At 35.3% G+C, this 19,768-nt stretch overlaps 1 protein-coding gene across 1 annotated transcript; it reads right to left on the reverse strand.

Annotated features, from left to right (window-relative positions):
• Window positions 1-201: 201 nt before the first annotated feature.
• On the reverse strand, window positions 202-11,949 carry LOC149944161 (cubilin-like). Its single transcript, XM_090174723.1, has 16 exons — window positions 11,842-11,949; window positions 5,983-6,013; window positions 5,631-5,891; window positions 5,431-5,556; window positions 5,084-5,356; window positions 4,886-5,023; window positions 4,303-4,548; window positions 4,089-4,226; window positions 2,951-3,190; window positions 2,745-2,873; window positions 2,078-2,323; window positions 1,882-2,010; window positions 1,427-1,681; window positions 1,215-1,358; window positions 903-1,139; window positions 202-516 (listed from the first exon to the last, which is right to left on the reverse strand). Exons 1-16 carry the CDS (start codon window positions 11,914-11,916, stop codon window positions 413-415), a joined length of 2,772 nt encoding a protein of 923 aa, XP_090030849.1. The 5' UTR covers window positions 11,917-11,949; the 3' UTR covers window positions 202-412.
• Between the last annotated feature and the right edge of the window lie 7,819 nt (window positions 11,950-19,768).

Consider the following 19,768-nt stretch of genomic DNA (forward strand, 5'->3'; position numbering starts at 1 on the left):
TAAATAAAATCTAGATTTTAGTAAAACTACCATTTCTGGTTTCCTATGTTACATAGTCCATATTGATCGACACGTCCGTTAGATATTCAAATACAAGTGGCGAGTAGCGCAACAACCCCTCAATTTGAATTAGAATTTGATCGCATTGACCTCTGGTGACCACCGGCGGAAACAATTATGCGCAGACTGCATTTTCCCACGTCAGATGTGTTTAAAAACGCACGCGAATTTGATATTAACGTTGGATCTAGAGTATAATAAAAGGCGGCCCTGATAACTACCCTCTTATGCATATTAGTCTTAGGTACGTAGACCCTTTTTACGTCGTTAAAACTCTTTAATATTTACCGGCTTAAAAGTGACATAAAAATAATTATGGTTAAAAAATAATAAAATGGCGGTTGTCGATTCGTCAACATTTCTTTTGCTTGACCGTCATGAAGAAGCCGGCGTTCTTGCCGAAGTTGTCACTGCGAAAGCGAACTGTCAAGCTGTCTTCCGGAAACTCGTACGTTCCTGTCACAAAATAATTCGTTTTAAGTACAAATTTTTTTCAAAACAATTCCAAGGAAAGGCTAGTATAGTCAAAACAGGACGACCCATAAATATCATAGTCGTTGTTAGAGTATTGTGTCTTTAGGAAGCTTGGGAATTATAAGGATTTTCTTTTGCGGCAGCAAATATATACCTAATCGCAACAACAACCTTGCAAATATATAAATTCAAATACCGTAGGTAATATAGAATGCAAAACTGAGTTATTTTTATAAATTGCTCCAACAATACTCTTCCCACATTGATTTGTCAACAACGTGACGTCCAGTTTAATGGTTTTGTAGAAACCAAATTATCCCAACCAACCATCTTTACAAACATGAGAGCTTATGAAGTAATTGACTCACTAGTGGAATCGAATGGGAGTTTTCCGCAGACTTTCTGGTCCCCGACCTCGACAAAATCCTTGACACAGTCATCCGATTCCTCCAAATCGAAGACATTGTATTTGATTTCCAGGGCGCAGATTTCGAAGCTGCTTTTCTTGATGACGTATCGACATTCCTCGTTAGGCGGGTACGAACCACCTTGGAAGCCAGGACTTATAAGATCAAAGTGGTCCTCCTTGTACGTTCCACCGCAATCTGTCCAGATGACCAATTATAGGTATAAGTATTCCGAAATTGGGCAGAAGCGGAACTGGGTTGTGAGTAACGTACCTCTGTTAATGGGCGGATCTACATTGTCTCCGCAACCATGGGTCAATTGACGTATCTCAATCCTAAAACCCGACCTCTGATCGAAGGAATCAGTCTTAAACCTTAAGTGAAGTTCTCGCTGGCTCGATGGAAAGTCCACTGTAACTGTAACCCCATACACCGAGGATTAGTTAAGTGGATTTAAAAATGCTTATAAACAGGTACAAACATACTTGTCTGTCTGTTCTTAAGACCACAGTATCTCCCGTAGCCAGGGACCTCCAAGTAGTCGCCGACGCAAATGGAGTTACTGCCGCTACCAACGTCAAACTGAACGAAACTAAGTTCAACTCGACAAACCTCTCTGCTAGCTCGTATGATGTTGAACGTGCAGTCCGTGTTCGGGTTGTAATTGCTAGGGTAATTGTCGCTCTGGATTGAAGCGGAGAAGTCTCGAATGGTGGCGCAATCAGTCTTGTCGTCGTCGACTGGAAACCAAACAGTTAACCACCACTACGATATTCTGGTTTCTACATAGCAATCCCTAAGGTATCCAATCACTCTTTACGATTCATGCAATATATGCGCTACTACCGAGGCGGGTGAAAATGAAAAGACAGGTGCGAATTAGGAAGGATGGGATACGTTAAGGAATTGCGATGCGCTAGTGCTTTGAAGGTGAAATTACCTATGGGCTGGGGTTTGAAGCAAGAGTTTCTAAGTTGCGTCACCCGAATCTCAAAGCCTCGACGATGTTCGTAAGACGTCGACTTAAAGAATAATTTCATAGAGTCGCTATTTTGAGGAAAATACACGACTGGAAAGACATTCTAAGTATCAGGGCTGGTCCTAAGTCAAATTATAACCTATGTCCGTGGTCCAACCTTTCTCGGCCGCGGGGTCCCGTCCGCACAGCCTCTGCTGCAAATTCTCTATTTCCAAGTAGTCGGTATCGCATCTCTGGTTATTATCGGCCACGTCGAAATCCAAGATATCTAAGCGCACCTCGCATACGTCACTGGACACCTTTTTGATTGTGTAAAGACACTGGGAACCGCTAGGGTAGTCGCTAGGGTAATTGGGGGATCGAATTATATCCGTCTCGGAATGAACTGTCTGGTCGCAATCACCTACAAGAAAGTCGCAACCATCCTACTCTCATGACGTTGTAAAGATGAAAGACCCAACCAGAAGTAAATAGAAAACAGAAGATCCTGGACCTATCTACAGCTAGTCACCCATAAGGTAATGGTGGTTTATTTATTTTACAGCGTTAAACCGTATCTTGGTTGAGGTTAACGGTAATAGTTAGTGTAGGGAGCTGTTGGCTCGCGTGGCTTGCAGGGCTTGCCACCACCCTCCTACGCATTGTAACCCGACCACCTGAATTAATGGCTTTAAAAGTCGCTTGATGACTTGGGTATTAGCCTAGCTGATTATTATTATTATTATATTACTGAATTTTGCTGTCACTTGGCAATGTATCGAACGAAGTCGAAGGGGTTCTCGTCCCTTTTTTCTATTTACTTCTGAACGAACGTATAACTTTACCGGGGATGACTGAACCGCAAGAGTTCGGCCTCTGTCTAATCTTAAGGTCAAATCCTCGGCCCGAACCAAAGTTATCAGCGTGAAAGTGCAACTGCAAGGTTCCCGAGCCACGAGGGTACTTGTAAACACCTTCCAAAACGAGAAAGGAATACTTTCATTATCAACGCCACAAGTGTAATATCCCATCGCGGTGCTATTTTCATTACGTTGGCCGGAAACGCTTCCGCATAAGCGGGTCCTGTCTGGCATCTCCAAGTAGTCTCTTTCGCAGCCCCGCGACGAGATCTCGACGTCGAAGAAGTGGAAATCGATCATGACGACGCAGACGGAAGGGTCGGATCTTCGAATGGTGAAGGTGCATTTTTGGTTGGGCAGGTACTGAGCAGGAAACCCGGGTGAAGTTATACGGCCGTCGTAACCTACAACTGCCTGATCGCAAAAGGGCCCTAAAGTACCAGACACACCACCATTTTAAGTACTTTTAACGGGTGCCATTTCCTGTTAGCATCTCGGTGCAGAGCGTTAGTGCGGTAATTAGTGTTATTTTAGTATTTACTTATTTTAACCATAGAGCAAAAGGCATCGTTCAGGAATATTAACTTCGTAGTTAATTACTGATCATTTTGCAATACGAATAACTCCAATATACATTGTTGCTCTATGGTACAATTCTAAGGTTTAATCCAAAATTAGAAGCCAATATTAACAAGTTTAGTTTATTTAGTAATTAGATTAATATGCTTTAACAATTGCGATTACGAGGTACCGCGCGGTACTTGTAACAAGCAGTATGGCTAGCCATTTTGTACCGGCACGTATTCTACGTAGTGCTGTCTCGGATAATAGTTACCATGTTGGATTGGCTGGGGTACATTAACCGGAGCCAATTGACCAGCTCCTAGTAACCTGTAATAGAGTTGAAGTCCCAGACGACTCAGCGTGTTGTAGGCTTCAGCCCAGTTGCGGACCCCTCCCACGTTAGTATTCGGATAGTACTGAGCCTGCGGAGGTTGAGCCAGTACCCCTCCCACGTTAGTATTTGGATAGTACTGAGCCTGCGGAGGTTGAGCCGGTAGTAGAGGCTGAGCATGGAGTACTGCGAGTATTAAGTGACGAAGCCCCGTTAGTACCTATATTATAGTACTACTATTTCGCGTGAAAGGACGCAAAACACAAGAGGCACATTGCGATTGGGAGTAACGGACGAAGCTCAGACACAAGCATGCGCACTTCTTGCAAAAAAGCGTGAGGTTGCGTGAAATATTTTTAGTTCTGTTAAACGTTTTAGTTCCGGGATCAAATGCGGGATGGTTTATCGTTTAAGGATTTTATTGGACGTCTGACCTGGCCAGGGATCGTGCCGCTTGCAAGATCCTTGTAATTGGGTGACTCTGATGTCAAAGCCACGCCCCTGGTAAGCGGACCAATCGGAAACGAACTCGATTACCAAAGAGTTAGCGTATCTCTCGAAGTATACTGTCTCTAAAAAGAGGCAAGGATTGTTTTTCAAGCCTTGGTCCGGTGGTGAATTGGCGCGCCTTTAGAAGTAGTGTCTTACTCTGTCCCGTCAGGGTTCCGCAGAGTCTCGTGCCGTCCGGCAAGGTCAGATGGGCTCCTTCGCAACCGTACGACGATCCAGGCACATCAAATCGAAGCAAGGTCAGGACGACGGCGCAAACGGAGCTGTCAAAACGACGAATGAGGTATCGACATCTCTGTTCCGGCTGGTATCGTTGCGGGTAATCGGGTGTGGTGATGCGGTCTCTCAGCGACCAAATTTCGCGATCGCAGCGATCGGGGTAAACTAACGGAAGTCAACAACTCCCGTTTACAAACCATTTGGTCCTCAAGTACAAATAGGATCAATAACTATTCATCGAACTTGATCTAATCAATGTAGGACAAGTGCATTGAGCTTTAGCTTAAATAAGTGAATCCACGACGTATTTTTCACCTTCAGACAAAGTTTGTCGATTTTTCACCTTCAGACAAAGTTTGTCGAAGGTGAATACATCGTGGGTTGGCAATAGAAGACTAGCTTAAAAGTCCAGAGCAAAATGTTAGAAAGTAGATGGCACGATCACGCAGAGTGCGAGTGATAACAAAGCCAATCAACTGAAATAACGGTCAAGGACACTTACCCGGTTTAGGAGGGTTGTTACGTCCGCACGAATTTCTCACTTGTCTTACTTCGCCTTCAAACCCGGGCGCACTTCCGTAACTGTCCGTAAAGAATGTCAAAGACATACTATTGGTACCGGGTAGGTATTCCAACACCACTTAATGGGACAAAAAGCGTTAAGTTATCGGACTAATTTCTGGTATGCGGCGAGACTCACCGGGTGTCAAATAGACCCCGCATAGTCTGGCTCCACCGGGCAGTTCCAAGAAGTCATTGCGGCAACTAGGGCTTTGTTCCAATTCGAAAGCCCTAAAGTTGATTTCCACCTGGCAGACGGTACGATCCGGTCTTTGCAACGTGTATCGGCATCGGGAATTTGGGGGGTATTCATCGGGGTAGTTAGGGGACCTGATGATGTCGCGGAACCCGGAGACATACTTGTCGCAAGACACTGGCGGATTTGGCGCTGGTGGATCTTGGTTATCGGGATCTGCAATATTTGTTATTGAAAGTAAAGAGTGGTTAACTACACTAAGGTATACTATTTTAATAAAATTAATGAACCTTCTCTTCTGTTGCATGAATTGGGAATTTGTTTGATTTTAATCATAAATCCTTTGTACGTCTGCGAGACGTCGCTGTGAAACCTCAAAGTCATCGAGTTCCGGCCTCGAGGGAAGGTCAATTTCTCTATTACATCAAAATAAACGTATATTTTAGCATTTGACCTTGAGTCGGTAATTCAAGGTCCAGATGACGCGTACTTTTTGTCCCAGTGGGGATACTTCCGCAAAGCACCCTCGAACCAGCATTTGGAGTTCCTTGTCGTATGTCCAAGTAATCGGAACGGCAATTGGAACTGTCTCCTAAGTCAAAATCATTGATGGTCATTTGAATCTGACAAACACTACGTCGCCATTTCTTGATGACGTAGGTGCAGTCCCTCTGGTTATCGTAGTTGGAAGGGTACTTGGGTGAAAAGATCCAGGTCTCTTCGTCGGACACGGATATATCACAGCCATCGCCTACCATTAAGAATAAAGATCATTAAGTAATATACCCGTAGCAGAGGTCGTTGATCTTATAGTACTTCTTTTGGAAATTGTGAGACATTACCTGCTTGTCTGGAGGATCTAGCGACTTCATCCTGAGAAAATAAAATTTATTAATGGTCGTGTTCAATGTCGAAAATGAAAATTCGTAATTAGTATTTGGAGGGTCAATCAAGCGTTAATGTTAATTAATGTTTTCTGGTTTACGGAAGGGGAAAGAATTCAAAATAAAGTATCATCACATATCTAAACGGGAGATCTTCCAATTGGCCTAATATTCTTTAAAGCTATTTATTCTATCAGATTTTATTTGCTTAGAATAACAATATTTGCAGGATTTAAGCTTGGTAAAGCACGCGTGAAAAATCGAAATAAATTTGATTTGAAACATCGTATTTTTTAATTTAGTTTATTTAATTATTTTAGTATTCAAATATAATAGTAAATTTTTACCGTATCCTTATTAGTACTAATAACAAATCCAATTTTAATATTGAAATATAATAATAAATTTTTAACGTATCCTTATTTGTACAAATAACTAAGATAGTTTTTCTCTACAAAATAATTTTAATATTGAAATAAAATTGTAAATTTTTAACGTATCCTTATTTGTACAAATAACTAAGATAGTTTTTCTTAACAAAATAATTTTAATATTGAAATATAATAGTAAATTTTTAATGTATCCTTATTTGTACAAATAACTTAGATAATTTTACTAAAAAAAATAATTTTAATAATGAAATATAATACAAAGTTTTGCCGTATCCTTAATAGTACAAATAAATATAAAATCTTTTGAGTTTTGAACCTATAAATTTCATAATATAATCGCGTAAAGAATGAACCGCGATTTAAAATATTTCAAAACATTATAAACTGTAGACCTAATTCTATTTACCGAAGAAGTGTTTCATCGCCACGAATAAGAAAACGCCATTTGCATGAATTGAAAAGAAAATGGACATAAAAGAAAATAAATTCCAAAGTTACAAGGACGAATCTTTTCGCTCGCTTGAGTTACTCTAAAAAGAAGTAATTGTAGACCTAATTTTCTGCTGCCCCACAATCAAAGTCTACCAAATACGTTAAACATTACTCAAGCGCTTCCAGAACACCCCCATAAGTCAATTCCTTGCAACAGCTAAAAAACCAAATCCGCTACTACGCATCATTTTGACGCATGCGTGGCGTAATCTTCGACGTAAGAGTTTACAACAAAAAATATTGTATTGTTTGTTCCTGGAGGTTTTAAAGACAATATGAAATTAGTGTTCGTCACGCGGCGTTTGAAGGATGTGATTTCGGCGCCTGCGTATCATACAATGTGTCAATGGTTAACACCTCAAAGATAAATAACATTTTGACCCACTAAAATGAAATAATGAACCAGCCTACGCGCAAAAATAATTTGGCATATTTTTAATTTTTTTACCTTGAATTATATTTAAATTAAAAATTGTATTCTTAAAAAGCCCTAAAGATGGATAAAAGATGATAAATAATTGATAATTTAGGACGCCATTTTACATAATTAAAAGAATTATAACTAAAATTATAATTGCAGTAATAATTATTAATTATAATGAAAATTTATAATTAGACATGTTTAAATAATGTCTAATTTTAGAAGATATTAGGAAATTAAGAGCACACATTCTTCGTATTATTTATAATAAAAATGTCTAAATGATACCAAGAACCTACAAAATATCTATTTTTGGAGGTATCTCTTAAAGGTAAAATAAAAATAATAATAATAATAATAAAGATTATTGAAAATATGTGTAATCAAACGACTAAATTAGACAAGGTTTTATAACAGTCTTAAGAAAATTATTATATCGGATTATTGGGATTATGTCAAATAAAAATGTCTAAATTAGACACATTTAATGCAAGAAACTAAATATTGTTTCATTTGGGACAGTAGTTCTTTAATGTTCTTTTGAGATTCTTTCTAATAAATAAGACAAGTGTTTGATAAAAAAAAACTAAACAATGTCTAATTTGGAAGATATTTCTTAAAGCTATAAGTTAATTAATAATTCGGATTTTTGGGATTATTTATATTAAAAATGTTTAAATTAGACACTTGTTTGATAAAAGGAAACTAAACAATGTCTAATTTGGAAGATATTTATTAAAGCTATAAGAAAATTAATATCATGGATTTTTTATACTATGTTTATTAAAAATGTCTACATTAGACGAGGTTTTGATAACAAGACATTAAACAATGTCTTCGAAAGATATTTGTTAAAGTTATAAGAAAATGAATAATTCGGATTCTCGAAATTATGTGAAATAAAAATTTCTAAATTAGACAAGTGATTAATAACAAGGGACAAAACAATGTCTAGTTTTGGACGATATTTCTTAAAGTTATAAGAAAATTATTAATTCAGATTCTCGGATTTATGTCCAATAAAAATGTTTAAATTAAACACGTGTTTAATAACAAGTAACTAAACAATGTCTAATTCTGGCAGATATTTCTTAAAAGTGATAAGAAAATTAATAAATCGGATTATTTGGATTATGTCAAATAAAAATGTCTAAATTAGACAAGTGTTTGATAACAAATGACTAAACAATGTGTAATTTTGAAGGTATTTCTTAAAAGTTATAAGAAATTTAATTGCTTGGATTCTAGGGATTATTTCCATGGGCAAGCGAAGGCGGTTCTGGCTATGTTACGCATGGCTAACTGAAGACACAAACTTTTAACTACTTGTCCTTTAAGATTAGAGGTCTACGACGGGGCTGACTGAATTTTACAAGTCAGCAGAGTTAATGGAGAGGGAGATGGTAAAGTCTGCGTACTCCCAGGAACTTTGTAAATAGTACAAAGTGATACTACGCATTCGAAGCCTTTCGCAGAGGATATTTTATAATTCGGTTTGGACGAAGGGAAAAGCTGTTTGAAAGCGGCGAAGGTTTAGCAGCAGGAAATCGGCCAAGCGTGCCAATAAAAGAGTCGACGTTTGAAGAGGAAAAAATATTCGTATACAACCAGAATTATCGAAAATTTGAACGTCTCCTGAAATCTTTCGTAAAACGCCACTTAGCAATTCCCAGAAAATGCACGTGAATCTAACAATGTCATTTGTATTTGTCTTAAGGGATGACGGGCGGGCGCAATACTACTTACAATTGTTAGTCATAAATTACAACTGTTGATTTTCTACCTATTTTGTTACTCAAACACACCGTACATTTTAGCATATACAACTTCCTATACTATATTTTCAGCACTTAATTTCGACTAAACAACACACTATATTAAGTGTTGTTAATTAATTAATTAATTTGTTACTTAGTTAGTTAATCAATCAATAAGTTAGTTAATTAATCAATCAATAAGTTAGATGGTTAATTAAATAATCAATTAGTTAGATAGTTAATTAAATAATAAATCAATAAGTTAGTTAATTAAATAATCAATCAATAAGTTAGTTAATTAAATAATCAATCAATAAGTTAGTTAATTAAATAATCAATCAATAAGTTAGTTAATTAAATAATCAATTAGTTAGATGGTTAATTAAATAATCAATTAGTAAGATGGTTAATTAAATTATCAATTAGTTAGGTGGTTAATTAAACATTCAATTAGTTAGATGGTTAATGATATAATCAATTTGATAGATGTTTAATTAAATAATCAGTTAGTTATATATTTAATTGAATAATCAGTTAGATAGTTCAATCAATTCAATACAATTTTATTAAATAATTTTGTTTGACATGGGTTTTTTGGGGCTAAGTCATGGTTGACTTGTGAGCCCTACAATTTGTTAGCTAGTTAATTAATCATTTAGTAAGTTATCTAGTTAATTAATCATTTAGTCAGTTAGCTAGTTAAATAATCAGTAAGCTAGTTAATTAATCATTTAGTTAGTTAGCTAGTTAAATAATCAGTAAGCTAGTTAATTAATCATTTAGTTAGTTAGCTAGTTAAATAATCAGTAAGCTAGTTAATTAATCATTTAGTTAGTTAGTTAATCATTTAGTTAGTAAGCTAGTTAGTTAATCCTTTAGTTAGCTAGCTAGTTATTTAAACCTTTAGTTATTTAGTTAGTTATTTAATCATTTAGTTCGTTAGCTAGTTATTTAATCATTTAGTTCGTTAGCTAGTTATTTAATCATTTAGTTCGTTAGCTAGTTATTTAATCATTTAGTTCGTTAGCTAGTTAAATAATCAGTAAGCTAGTTAATTAATCATTTAGTTAGTTAGTTAATCATTTAGTTAGTAAGCTAGTTAGTTAATCCTTTAGTTAGCTAGCTAGTTATTTAAACCTTTAGTTATTTAGTTAGTTATTTAATCATTTAGTTCGTTAGCTAGTTATTTAATCATTTAGTTCGTTAGCTAGTTATTTAATCATTTAGTTCGTTAGCTAGTTATTTAATCATTTAGTTCGTTAGCTAGTTATTTAATCATTTAGTTCGTTAGCTAGTTAAATAATCAGTAAGCTAGTTAAATAATCAGTAAGCTAGTTAATTAATCATTTATTTAGTTATTTAATCATTTAGTTAGTTAGCTAGTTAATTAATCATTTAGTTAGTTAGTTAATCATTTAGTTAGTAAGCTAGTTAGTTAATCCTTTAGTTAGCTAGCTAGTTTTTTAAACCTTTAGTTATTTAGTTAGTTATTTAATCATTTAGTTCGTTAGCTAGTTATTTAATGATTTAGTTCGTTAGCTAGTTATTTAATCATTTAGTTCGTTAGCTAGTTATTTAATCATTTAGTTCGTTAGCTAGTTAAATAATCAGTAAGCTAGTTAATTAATCATTTATTTAGTTATTTAATCATTTAGTTAGTTAGCTAGTTGTTTAATCATTTAGTTAGTTAGCTAGTTATTTAATCATTTAGTTAGTTAGCTAGTTATTTAATCATTTAGTTAGTTAGCTAGTTATTTAATCATTTAGTTAGTTAGCTAGTTGTTTAATAATTTAGTTATTTAGTTAGTTATTTAATCATTTAGTTCGTTAGCTAGTTATTTAATCATTTAGTTCGTTAGCTAGTTATTTAATCATTTAGTTAGTTAGCTAGTTATTTAATCATTTAGTTAATTAGCTAGTTATTTAATCATTTAGTTAGTTAGCTAGTTATTTAATCATTTAGTAATTATTTAGGAAGTTAGTTAGTTAGATAATTAATTTGCCTTAATAGAGAACTTTAGTCCACGCTAGAAAACGTGCAGGTCGAGTGTGACAGCATATACTTCTAAGCGTTGTCCCTAGAGGTTTAAAGGTTTAACGCAGGCTTAATATAGAGTGTTCTTAACTTTTTTTAATTAAAAAACACGATTTTTTAATAATTCCTCAATAACCTTCCGGTTATGACTATGTTGTGGTGCTAAGGTTCATATAAGAATATTTAAAGATATGACAAAATTATAGAGACAAAATGCAAAATATTCAGGTGTATATTCCAACCAAACCATAAAAAATTGTTGTAATGATTTATAATAATTGATGAGAGTTGTACACGGCTATATTAAGAGACTCTTGAACTGTTGATATTAATTATTATTATGAATTATTAGTTAATTATTACAAAACCAGCATTCGTTTTGTTTTTTTATAAGTAAGACAAAACGTGTTTTTAATTTATTTCCTAATTTACTTGCTAGTGTAAATAATAAAGTTTTCATTTACACTGAAATATTAACTTATAATGCGAATTATCGAACCTCCAAAATTTCAATAACATCCGTAATATGGAAATATAGTTAAAATTACATTAAAATAAAGGAAAATTAGATATTTTCTTGTTAAGTTAGCAATATTTTCTATACTACATAAACTAATCTCTATTCATAAACCATACATTATTTTTTCAATGGAAACAATATCTTTCTAATTTAATTTCAACTAAATTCTTAAAAACGAGTGGATTAAATTGTCAACTTACGGGAAAAACCATTTTATCCGAAGATTGCGCTGGACTCGCGAATAGTATTAAATTGAAAGCTAAAACTAGCACCATGTTTAACAAGGCGCAGTGGCTGGAGGCAGCACACTCGAGCCGAACCATTTTGAATTGAGACGTTTTTTAAACTGAATGTGACAAAATAAGAATCTTTCCCTTTCGCGGGATGAGAGGGGGGTCTTTTCTGTGCATTATTATTTTTGGGAGTACTGGCCCGTGACGTCATTCCGAAAAATCTCTTCTTCATTGGCCCATCCCTCCGAGACTTACTTTCGTATTCATACAGTCCCATATATTCTCGAAGTATTCCTTTGAAGTCCTAATTAATTCGAGTAATTACCTAAATATAGAAGCTACCCACAAAATACCCCGTCGAGTCGACTGGCGCGTGTAACGAAATAAAAATTCTTTGGGAAACCTAAGATTCGGCCATAATAAACCTTAAAACCCAGTTTAAGTCAGTTCGAATGCCAGTTTTGACCAATAAAATAAAATTATGGTACATTTATTATAAAAAGGAAACATGGATTAAAAATAAAAGCTGATTTAATGGGGGATAATTAAAAAAACAATAAAATATTTATTATATTTACATATTATATGAAAGTTAAATGTTTAAAAATATACCCAAAAATAAATTATTTTAAAAATGTACATTTCTGCACTAATGTAAAATGTAATTTTTTTTGTCCGTTTTTAACTTGTATAGTTCTGTTAAATTGTTTTCAATCTTAATAAATATACCTAAATCGTTATAAATATATAATTAAATAAATTTCATATTTAAAATACACTAGGCGTCTGAATTTAGAAACTACGCTAAGGTAAGGTAAAGTTAAATAATGGTCCGTTGCTTGAGGAGTGGGACAAAGATTTAACTGTAAGTAATTATAGTTATTACCTTTGAAATTATAGTTATTACCTTTGAAATTATAGTAATTACCTTTGAAATTATAGTAATTACCTTTGAAATTATAGTTATTACCTTTGAAATTATAGTAATTACCTTTGAAATTATAGTAATTACCTTTGAAATTATAGTAATTACCTTTGAAATTATAGTTATTACCTTTGAAATTATAGTTATTACCTTTGAAATTATAGTAATTACCTTTGAAATTATAGTAATTACCTTTGAAATTATAGTAATTACCTTTGAAATTATAGTAATTACCTTTGAAATTATAGTAATTACCTTTGAAATTATAGTTATTTCCTTTGAAATTATAGTTATTACCTTTGAAATTATAGTTATTACCTTTGAAATTATAGTTATTACCTTTGAAATTATAGTTATTACCTTTGAAATTATAGTTATTACCTTTGAAATTATAGTTATTACCTTTGAAATTATAGTTATTACCTTTGAAATTATAGTTATTACCTTTGAAATTATAGTTATTACCTTTGAAATTATAGTTATTACCTTTGAAATTATAGTTATTATCTTTGAAATTATAGTTTTCCACTTTCAAATTATAGTTTTCCACTTTCAAATTATAGTTTTCCACTTTCAAATTATAAAGTTCCGCTTTCAAATTATAAAATTCCACTTTCAAATTATAAAGTTCCGCTTTCAAATTATAAAGTTCCCCTTTCAAATTATAGTTTTCTCCTTTCAAATTTTAATTTTCCCCTTTAAAATGATAGTTTTCCCCTTTCAAATTATAGTTCTCGCATTTGAAATTATAGTTTTCTAGTCTCAAATTATAGTTTTCTAGTCTCAAATTATAATTTCCCCTTTCAAATTTAGTTATCCCTTTCAAATTATCATTTTCCCCTTTCAAATGATAGTTTCCCCTTTTCAAATTATAGTTATCGCATTTGAAATTATCGTTATCCCCATTGATATTATAGTTTGCCCATTTAAAATTATCGTTAACCCCATAGATATTATAGCTATATCCATTGATATTATAATTTACCCTCTTCGAAATTATCGTTATCCCCATTGTGTTTATAAATAAATTAATTTATTTATAGTTATTATCAAGAATGTATTTATTTATACTCAGGGAGAATGAATATGTCGAGACTATCGACAGACACGTTGAGGCCCTAACCCCGTCACGCTGAAAGGGGGCGGGGGGGGGGGAGGCGGTCTTATTTTTTGCGTCCTCGCAGCAGCGTTAATCGCGTCGAAAAACGTAATTTTTGAGAACCAATGCGATTGCAGTATTTTTTGATTTTATTAAAGCGGAGGGGCATACCGGGGGCCCCAACGCGTGGAATTGGAGAAACGCTAAAAATAAACTCGACATATTCATTCTCCCTGAGTATAAATAAATACATTCTTTTTATTATTAAAGAAGTTATCGAAAAATTGTTAATAACTTAGCCCTAAAAACTATGTAAAACAACTAATTTTTGAAATAATTAAATAAATTTGAAATGGAATTGACGTTCACACGAAGGGCTGATCGGTTTACAGACTAATAATGAGTACGCAATCTCGATGCAATCTGTGTACTTCGCGTAATCCTACTGCGCAGTGCGCATATCTTTCGCGTAATCTCAGTGTAATCATAGACGAAGAACGGGTTTACCCGTTCTTCGTCTATGGTGTAATCAAAGATAATATACACATCGTACCCTAGATTGGAAATAACTGCTGCGCGTAGTCAGCTCCATTGCTACAATGGTAACTAAAAGTCCTACAGATTTAAGATTTAAGACTTAATGGTAAACTCATACAAAGATAAGACTGCGGCCAACTTTGATGACTCGCTGTTCAAAGTTGGCCGTTATAGGACTTGGCAGTGACCGATCAAAGATAATTTAAACTCGTACCCTAGATTCGAATACTGAGAGCTTTCCCATTGACGGTTTTGTTACGAAGCGTTTACCCTCTTCCGGCACGTGACCTCAGCAAAAACGGGCTCCATCAGTTGCGGCAAGAATGTATTTATTTATACTCAGGGAGAATGAATATGTCGAGATTATTTTTAGCGTTTCTCTAATTCCACCCGTTGGGCCCCCCGGTATGCTCCTCCGCTTTAATAAAATCAAATAATATTGCAATCTCATTGGTTCTTAAAAATTACGTTTTTCGACGCGATTAACGCTGCAGCGAGGACGCAAAAAATAAGACCACCTCCTTTTTCCCTCCCCCCCCCCCTTAGCGTGACGGGGTTAGGGGCTCAACGTGTCCGTCGATAGTCTCGACATATTCATTCTCCCTGAGTATAAATAAATACATTCTTGGTTGCGGTAAGGCGCCAACCATGGAGCGAATTTTTTCTGAGTTCCGGCGGGAAGTGGGTAAACACTATCGGCAACGCGCGAGAGAGTGATTTCGAATCTAGGGTACGAGTTTAAATTATCTTTGGACCGATGGAGGCCCATTTTTCAAAGGTCACGTGCCGAAACTGGTCAGAAATTTATATACCGGTGCTCCAAGCGATCAAACAGCCTACTACACCGGTGGGTAAGCGGTTCGTTACAAAATCAGCAATAAGAAAGCTCTCAGAATTCAATCACGGACTGTAAAATTTACAGTCCGTGATTCAATAGCTCTTTATATAAAATACGAGAGGTCACGTGATTACGTTAGATTCATCGTGCAGTTAAAGTTAGAGAGCGCACGAGACCCTCTACACGGAAATATTAAGAAGCACGCGCTCCTAAAAATAACACTTTTTATACATGTATGCGTATATATTGTTTTATAGAAAGAGCTATTCTAGGGTACGGAGCAGAGGATGGCGTGCTCTGAGCTCCAAAGAGTGCGAGCTCCACTCTCGGGCCAAAAAATAAACAAGATGTCACGGACATTTGAGTACACACAATCCCACTGATGTATTAACTTAATAAACCCAAGAGGAATGTTATCGGAAAAGAATTATTCGAGTTACCTGGTTTTGGAAATAAGGTGGCGAAACGCGAACACTTTAATTTAAATTAATTTTTATAAAAACCAAGTTTTCCGAGTTACCTGGTTTTGGAAATAAGGACGTGAAATGCGAACACGTTCATTTAAATTAATTTGTATAAAAACCAAGCGTTTCGAGTTAACTGGTTTTGGAAATAAGGACGTGAAACGCGAACACGTTCATTTAAATTAATTTGTATAAAAACCAAGCGTTTCGAGTTAACTGGTTTTGGAAATAAGGTGGCGGAACGCGAACACGTTCATTTAAATTAATTTGTATAAAAACCAAGTTTTCCGAGTTACCTGGTTTTGGAAATAAGGTGGCGAAACGCGAACACGTTCATTTAAATTAATTTGTATAAAAAACAAGCGTTTCGAGTTAACTGGTTTTGGAAATAAGGTGGCGGAACGCGAACACGTTCATTTAAATTAATTTGTATAAAAACCAAGCGTTTCGAGTTAACTGGTTTTGGAAATAAGGTGGCGGAACGCGAACACGTTCATTTAAATTAATTTGTATAAAAAACAAGCGTTTCGAGTTAACTGGTTTTGGAAATAAGGTGGCGGAACGCGAACACGTTCATTTAAATTAATTTGTATAAAAACCAAGCGTTTCGAGTTAACTGGTTTTGGAAATAAGGTGGCGAAACGCGAACACGTTCATTTAAATTTATTTTTATAAAAACCAAGTTTTTCGAGTTACCTGGTTTTGGAAATAAGGTAGCGAAACGCGAACACGTTAATTTAAATTAATTTTTATAAAAACCAAGTTTTCCGAGTTAACTGGTTTTGGAAATAAGGTGGCGAAACGCGAACACGTTCATTTAAATTAATTTTTATAAGAACCAAGTTTTTCGAGTATCAATTGGCACGAAATTCAAATATGACAATCGACCAAAAACACTTCTCGGGCTCCGACCCCAAAAATTACGAAAATCCCGTCGAGGCTATAATAGTGCCTACCGATTGAGATATCAATCGCCTTTGTACCACTAACGTACCGCGAGCAATCGTGTGTACGGCAGCTGGTCAAAAAAAATATTTAGTGGCACACTTATGCTTAACTTCTGGGCATAACAAATATTTAGGGTCACACTTATTTTTTACGCGCCTGTTCATACGTTATTGTTATTGCAGGCAGGCTTTCAATGGAATGCGAATATAGCTTCAGCGCGTAAAGAATTCAGGTATGACGCGAAATGGCTAATTAACTCACTTAAAATTAACTTTTTCCAACGCGGCTGCAACCTAAGCTGGAATAGGCCTAGAAGTAACAAAACTGGTGATTTTTGATCAAATCTTACTTACCTACTTCCTGTCGTACGACGTGCGTAAAAAGGGCGTTAAACGTGCGTAAAACGTTGGGGGTCACACTTATTGTTACTTCTGGGAACACGTTGAAAGCTCGGCGCGAACGGCCTTGAAAAATGCGAGAGGGAAACTGGCGTTTAGAACTCTATAGACACGCGGATTTACCATGTCGGAAGTTGCGGAGGTCCGCATACGCTGTCGAAAAAACCTCACTTAGAATTAAAATTAAGCAACGTAATTGCAAATCTAGGGTTAAGGGAAACCACAGCTATTCAAAAATATAACTCTCATGAAAATCGGACTTAAATTAAAGAGCGTTATGTAGACTTTTAGGCGAAAATATAAAACCGCGAAAATTGGGGTCCCGTAAATTAACCAGGAAACTATACTTAAATTTAAGATTTACTGATATAACTGAAGTTGTATATCCGCTGAATCCTAACCTTACCAAAAATATTTTTTTTAACGTTATCGGACTTAATTTTAAATAAAATATCAACCACACAAAGCGAAACTACAAAAAATAGTAAATTGGGCATTTGCCCAACTTCTCGGGCTCCGATCCCAAAATTACGAAAATCCCGTCGAGGCTATAATAGTGCCTATCGATTGAGATATCAATCGCCTTTGTACCACTAACGTACAGCGAGCAATCGTGTGTACGGCAGCGGCGGCGGCGGCGGCGGCGGCGGCTACACAGTACGTGATCTTAATACACACAAATCCCTAAGGATTGTGTGTAAAAAGCGCGAGCGTAACCTACACTTTCGGGCCAAAAAAGAGAAGACCGCGAGCGCGAGCTCCAATCTCGGGCCAAAAAGGAAAAAAGCACGAGCGTGACCTACACTCTCGGGGAAAAAGAGAAGAGCGCGAGCGCGAGCTCCACTCTCGGGGTGTGAAAACTTTGTATTAAGTTTTGAACTTAATTATAATTAATTAAAATGTTTAATTTTGTATTTGTAACTTCGATATTGGATAAATTTAGAAATGTATAAAACTCATAAATATTGTTAAGGATGTAAAATTGACCTAAAAATATAAATGTTAAAGTGTTGTATATAAACAATTTGTAACCATTAAACGAGAGGGAGAGGTCCGAAGAGGGTCCACAATTCAAGGTAGTGAGTCACTGGTTTTTTGGAAGCTACCGTTCGCTAGCGTCTAACTATCCGGCTTAAAATAGTCGCCCGTAGGCTCTACATTGACGGACAGGTAGAAGGGGTCGAATTTTGGGGCTTTTCAACGGACTTCTCGCTCTCGACTATTGGAAAATTTCAAAATAAGAGGCCCGGCGATTGGGAAAAACCCGTCACGGGTCATCTTTGGTACATCTTTTTGTAAAAGAGTTCCTTCGAAAAAGTCCAAGTGAAAGGGCTCAAACATTTAGGTCGCTCCCAAATGGAGAAATAAAATAAAATAAAGTTTGGTTAAGGAGTACGAAATAAGTCTCTTTAAATCTAATCGTAGGTATAAATCTTAGTTAGCTTTTCAGTCGGCTAATTAAAGAACAAATTCAAAGTTAGCTCTCCCAAAAGTTATTAGGAAGAATCGTCAGAAGAAAACAAAAAATACGAAGTTTTCTGAAATACGGTTTTGTTACGGGGAAAAAGAGCGCGAGCGCGAGCGCGAGCTCCACTCTCGGGCCACAAAAGAAAAGAGCGCGAGCGTGACCTACACTTTCGGGCCAAAAAAGAGAAGAGCACGAGCGCGAGCTCCAGTCTCAGACAAAAAAAGAGTACGAGTGTGAGCGCGAGCTCCACCATCTAGCCCAATATTAAAGAGTGCAAGCTCGGAAAATTCGGATTTTGCCCATCTCTGGTACGGAGTTCTATATTATCTTTAGTGTAATTAGAGAAATAGGTGTACAGGCGAACTCGAAATTATCAGCCCCTCGAGTTCCCTATCAGACTAGAATCACGGCATAATTATAAGGCAGATAACGATAATTTTTTCTCGTTATATCTTAACGATCCGTCATCCACAACGACGACATTAACACCGATCATTTTTTCTCGTTAACTTTAACGAACGGAATAGCCAAAGGCTCTCAAAGCCAGAAAGATGCAAATCGAAATAAAATAAAATAATTTAAACCTAAACAAAACAAATAAAAAAATAATTTTAAAATACAAGAAAAAATTAAATTTAATTAACCCATACGAGTATTATTCAAAAGCTGGAGAAACACATTCAATAAAACGCTTTTTTAGGGATCAAAAATTCGCCATCAATTTTAAATATTTGCCGCGATTCTAGCAACGTTTACCAATAGTAACGCCATCTATACTCACGTTAACAAACTATAAGAATATGAGTTTAAAAGTAGTGTTTATTTTAAAATAATATAAGAATATAAAATTTCCCCATTTTTAAATAACATTTTATAAAAACAAAACCACGTCCATATTCCAGCATTTGAATGTAGATGGCAGTCTTAAACCAAATAATATTAACAGGAAACTTTAGAAATGGAAATATACGCGGTTGATACGAATTCGTCTTTCATAAGAACAAATTTCGAGTAGCAGCAGTATATATTTTTAATTGTAAATTGACCAAACAAATATTGAAAATTCCTGTAAAATTATACCCACAAATCATATTTCTTGAAATAGAGTCCCATATTTATATTGGATCAACGAATTTCGGTTTATATGTGAATAAAAAGTCGTAGAGTTTGTAAGTTATCTTCCCACTGTTTAAAGGGGTTTTCCCCCGAGTTCTTCG

The sequence above is a fragment of the Leiobunum rupestre genome, chromosome 5 (genome assembly GCF_980474605.1).
Source record: "Leiobunum rupestre chromosome 5, qqLeiRupe1.1.hap1, whole genome shotgun sequence".
In the NCBI taxonomy this organism is placed as follows: Eukaryota; Metazoa; Arthropoda; class Arachnida; order Opiliones; family Sclerosomatidae; genus Leiobunum; species Leiobunum rupestre.